This window comes from Ambystoma mexicanum, chromosome 1p (genome assembly GCF_040938575.1).
Source record: "Ambystoma mexicanum isolate Mex_15411 chromosome 1p, UKY_AmexF1_1, whole genome shotgun sequence".
NCBI classification, from domain to species: Eukaryota; Metazoa; Chordata; class Amphibia; order Caudata; family Ambystomatidae; genus Ambystoma; species Ambystoma mexicanum.
Window position 1 is genome coordinate 1,152,191,603 of NC_090921.1, and position 5,550 is coordinate 1,152,197,152.

General features: G+C 43.3%; 1 protein-coding gene across 1 annotated transcript; it reads right to left on the reverse strand.

The window, feature by feature from the left end:
• Positions 1-590: 590 nt before the first annotated feature.
• LOC138530534 (free fatty acid receptor 3-like) lies at positions 591-1,734 on the reverse strand. The gene has a single exon (XM_069640920.1). It carries the CDS (start codon positions 1,732-1,734, stop codon positions 763-765), a length of 972 nt encoding a protein of 323 aa, XP_069497021.1. The 3' UTR covers positions 591-762.
• Positions 1,735-5,550: the final 3,816 nt, after the last annotated feature.

Consider the following 5,550-nt stretch of genomic DNA (forward strand, 5'->3'; position numbering starts at 1 on the left):
TGTGCATGTGTGTGTCAGGCTGAGAAGGAGATTTCCATTTCTTTCCTGTGATCTAAGTTGTTATTCTATGCAGTATGAAAATAGACCAACTCAAGTAGCAAATGTATTCCCTCTGTGTTAGTCTGTACCCTACATATACACTAAACATTTGGGGTCATTACGACCCTGGCGTTAAGGGTTTAACGGCGCCGTAAAAGGTGTCGGCGCCGTTAAACTCTTAACGCCTGATTACGAGGTCCCTTTGCGGGACCCGATCTTAACGGCTGGTTCTACCAGCCGTTAAAGTAGGGTGCCGCAAAGGGACCTTGGTGCTAATTAGCGCCTTCCCCAGTCCCATTGAGCCCTATGGGGCGAAAATGGGAATGGGGAAGGGCCATGGTGAAATGGGGAAATACCGCCCCGCCAACCTTGGAATGGGGCGGTATTTCCCCATTCCACCATGGCGGACTCGTTACAACACCAGCACCAACCATGGTGCTAATAGCGCCATGGTTTAGCGCCGGGGTTGTAATGAGGGCCCTTGTCTCCATGCAACCTAAACAAGTACTCAATTTTCTCTACTAATGGTTACCCCACAGCACGCTCCCAAATCAGTAAACGTTTTGTTATAAGACCCAGCATCTCAACCTAATTATGGCTTGGTTCGCATGTACGCCTCACAACAACCTGGCATGTTGAGGCTTCAGGGAGCTCAGTGCCACTGGAAGCATGCTGTCTTGCTCCACAACTCTGAAGTAGATTTCACTACATACAATTTCCAAGCTAGGAACCATGGTCTGTCCTTGTGTCCCCTGTTTCATTATCACGGGTTGATGGAAAGGTCGAAAAGTTATAGCAGCTCAGATGCAGTGTCTTCATCATCTGAGCCATGCCTGCCCAGACAATCTTCTGGAAGGCCGAAGAGGAGAAGTAGAAAATGATTGGATCCACACTTGCATTGAAAGTACTCATTAGCAAGGCATAGGCTCTCCATGAAGGACTGTCACCCTGTATGTATCCGACGATATGTGAGATGTTATAGGGTATGAAGCAAATGATAAAGTTGAGGAGCGTTGCACCTACTAAGCCAATGGCCCTCTTCTTCCGCGCCTTACTCATATACTGCTGCGACATGATGATCTTGATGAAGTGTGAATAACAGAAGGTAGTGATGATGAAAGGGAAGCAAAACAAGAATAGGCACATTTCCAGTCGCACTGGCAGCAGAATGGCCAACTGTTCCCGTGAAAACTTGCTGTAACACAATGCTGTGAAGTTGTGACTGCTCTCATTCAGTGGCAAATAGTGCTGGACTATGTAAACCACACTGCAATGAGACAAGGCTAGGAACCAGGTGAGAATGCTGAATACAACATAGTAGACAGGCTTCCTGAAGAGCTTGTACTTCACGGGATAGGCCACACCCACGTACCGCTCCACGCTGACTGCAGCAAGGAACATTGTGGTGAGGTAGATGCTGCTGAAGAAAAGAAATCTCGAAAGAGGGCACAGAAAGTAAGGCAACCTCCACTTCATACCTGAGGTTGCCTCAGCCATCTTGAAGGGGAGGAAGAGGAGGAGTAGCAGGTCAGACACAGTGAGGTTGATAAGAAGTATATCTACTGGGACCACCTTCCTGCGGAACTTGGTGATGAAGGTGCACAGGGCTATAATGTTCGTTGGTAGTCCAGTCACAAAGGTGACGATGTAGACTGTCAGGTAAAGATACTGAGCTCCCGGGAAGTAATCATTCATGACTAATTCACAATAAACAGGTGCACAAACTATATAGCTTTTCAGTAGAGATTCTGGAGGATCTCGTAGCTCTAGTTTTTGGGAGATATTTCTTATGACTCCAGTTGTTGGGGGATGAAATTCCAGTTGTTTGTTCCAGTCACCGATCCTGGTGGGAGAGAAGACAGAGTCAATTATAACATTGTAATACCAGGTGAATTTTAATCAAATGGAAAAAGCATTCACAATGTCCTAGGTGTCCAAAAAGATTGTGAACTTTCACGAATGCTAAAATATGGGTGAGAGAACCTCAGGTGGGCACACACCTTTCTGACCACTCTTGTAGTGGCCCTGCCACCTGTTGCTTTTTTCACGGTTGGATGCCCCATAAACAATTCAGCTGGTGTATGAGGTGGCAACGTTACGATGTCTTAACTGAGTGTCACGGATATGTGTTTGGGTTTGTTCAGGTGGTGGGGAGAGGGAGAGGGCCTAGAATACTTGCTCTGGCACAATATACCTGACAAAAAACAGAAGTGATCCATCCAAGTATATGCACATATGTATGCTGACATTGAAGCAGGATGTCAAAAGCCTTCTGCTCAGGACGATCACTAAAAGCAGGTGGATAGGGTAAAGAAAGATTGCAGATAGGAGTTATAGGTGCTTCCGCAGGTATGGGGAAAAGGGTAACACCTCGACATCCATGCACTGCTAACCCCACCTCATGATGATGTTGTACTTTGTGGGAGAGTCCGCATTTTTGTTTCTGTTCAGTACATTTATTGGATTAGATTTATCAATTTTAAGTACAAAAAACATTAATCTCAACATCTGGGTAAAAAGACATGCATATACAATGTAATGTATTATTACACAGTGTAAAACGTACTCTGCTATTATTATTAGCTGTCTAAACTGATCCATTACTAAATATTCAAGGTACAAATAATAGATCTAACATAGTTTTACTTCTGGTCCTTTCTCCACAGGTTCAGCTAATGTATCATTTACATTATCAGACCTTGCCTCTAAAAGAAAGCTGACTGGATGCACCCCAGTTCTACACTCTTCCATCTTCAATGTTTGTCTCAGAATGTTTATCAGCAAATCCAACAATTTAGAGCATGCTTGTCTCTTTCCATCTATGTTATGTAATTTTTATATTTTATTGCAGTTTCATGGGCTGACAGTGACAGAATAATATCAGAAAAGGCACTTAAATTTAAATGTTTTTTTTATCTGTTTGAGAAGATAGGGATGGTTTTGATATGCCCTATTTCACTTATGCTGACGGAAATGCGGACTTTCAACTTGAGGCAGAGGAACCAAGAAAACATTGTATCCAGTGAACATGTCTCCTAAGAAAAGGTAAGAGATATCAGATTGGTGAGTTGGCACTGCTCTCTTGTTTCTTCTCTATGGCCGGTTTGCTTAGGACATTGTTTAAAATGGTACGTTATACATGTGTAGTACGAGCCTAGGTAGTCATTACATGTAGTCACCAGGAAAAGGCCAGGAAAAGGCCATTTTCGCGCAGACTAGCGTGGTAAAAGTGTCTCCACTTTACCGAACAAGGGGAGCAGGGGTTGCGGGGGTGTCCCTCGTTCCCCTTGTTCAGTATAATGTGTTAAGGGTTACGGGGGTTGTCACCCGCATCCATAGCATGGTTTACGGAGGACAAAACAAAACTGCCTTTTCCCGAGCATATGTAATGACTGCCTTTTTGTAGGCAACATCTTCACATGGAACCGAAAAAAAATGCATCCTCCCCATAGGACTGTGAATTTTTGGCACCACCAGCATGTCCTAAAGAGCCGATCAGGGATAATGAGAAAGGCAATAGTATCTGGACCTCAGAAAACTAGTAGCAAGGATGGAGAGAGAGAGAGAGAGAGAGGGAGAAAGAGAGCGAGAGAGCGAGTGAGAGAGAGAAAGAGAGAGAGAGAGAGCGAGTGTGAGAGAGAGAGAGAGAGAGAGAGAGAGAGAGAGAGAGAGAGAGAGGGACTCAATAGAGATCCGTGAAGGAAATCCATGTTTCAACAGTCAAACAGTGATGTGATCTTAGAATAGGCTTAACGTTTCTTTGAAATGAGGTGACAGAGATGAGACAGGCTGCTACAGCCCACTGATCTGGTACTTTGGAGGCCAATATATAGTCTAGTTAACCTTAGGCATCACTTTACTCAGAAGATGAAAAATGTTGAAACCATTATAATGGCATCCTATGGTTAGACAATATGATCTACAGACTGCATCAATCTGGGCAGGCAGAGATAACCATTCTTCATCAAGTTTCCATGCCATTTTATCGACAGAAATTATTTCAAAGTAATTTATTTCAAAGTAATTCCTTTAAAAGCATCTCTTCACATTTCTTTTAAAAATTTCGCCTGGTCCTGTTTTTCATCATTTAATTACGTTAAGAGGCGGGTTACTGGGTATCCTTTCGGACAGCATCTGACACAAGACAACCATTTGCTAAATCTGGATAAAGACCCAGGCAACTGAGTAGAATAAAAGGGGCAGGGTGAGGCCATGCCACTCGGGTCTCAATCACATTAAAGACCATGAATGAATGAATGAAGAGGTCCACGAAGCTGGGCAATTGTTTAGCCTGGGGTATAGATGGAGAACCCATGAGGGTACCAAGAGAAATATCCTACAGAGCTGATGGGCTACTATAGAGTGAGCAAGTGATGATCAAAGAGGGTGAAATTACTGAGAACAAAGGTGATGCCCCGAGAGGTGGAGAAGGTGCTCAGAGCGATGAAGAAGACTCTGAAAGGGGTGAAGAAGTAGATGATAAAAGTAAGAAAGGATGGTGGTGCTAAGCTGAGTGATGAAGGGGTTCAAGGGGTGAAGAAGTTGAAAGAGGCATAGTGTTTATTAAGAGTGAGAATATAAAGGGAAAGGGTGCTGCTCGAAGGAACAAAACATGTATCTAAAGGTATCTAAAGGTATGAAGAATTGGGAGGGAAAAGAAACCCTTGTATAGTATTGTCAGTAGTACAAAAAAGGGTGAAGGAGGTGGGAGAGAGGCGAGAGATTTGGAGAACAGTGACTGAACAGTAGTGCCCAAAAAGGCAAAGAAAATGTGATGAAGATGTGAAATCGGTATTAAAAAACAGCCCCCCTAGAGGTGAAGAATACTCCAGAGAATGCAGACACTTTGAAATTGAAATCTCATGGAGGAATGTTTATACAAGGGATGGAGAAGGTGATAAAAAGAGTGATGAGTTGAAAGAAGATTAAACAGATCATACAGATCAGTGGTGATTATTAAATCCGAGAACTTGTAATTGAAGAAACACAGGAGTGCATTGGGGGAAACCAAGGAGTGTTTGCAAAACGAAAAACAGAGAATATCCAGAGGTTAATCAGGATGACCAGGACAAAGTCAAAAAATATCGGGAGGTTGAGGCACTGGCATAAAGGGGGCCCCCAGGATTCCCCACAGTGCAGGGGACCCCACCACCACATGTCCTGGGAGGGGGCTCACTTGGACAAAAACAGATTGGTTTTTTAATTGTTTTTTTAGTTACTCTGCCTTCATAAAGAAATGATTTATGTTACAGCGTAACAAAAAGAAATTCTTTATGAAGACAGAGTGACTACAAAAAGAAACTATTTCTACCCCATGACATAGAAGCCTCTGGGCTGCAGGCCTCCACGTCATGGGCGGGGGGAGGTCTATGACTTCAAAAAGAAATAGATTTCTTTTTGTAGTCACTCTGCCTTCATAAAGACATTATTTCCATTATGGTTTGGTCCTTAATGGAAACAATTTTGTTGTGAAGTCGGAGTGACTTCAAAAAGAAAGCATTTCTTTTTAAA

Bases quoted from the DNA above. Each gene is read 5' to 3' on its own strand.
- LOC138530534 (XM_069640920.1), bottom strand. From the start codon at position 1,734: ATGAATGATTACTTCCCGGGAGCTCAGTATCTTTACCTGACAGTCTAC.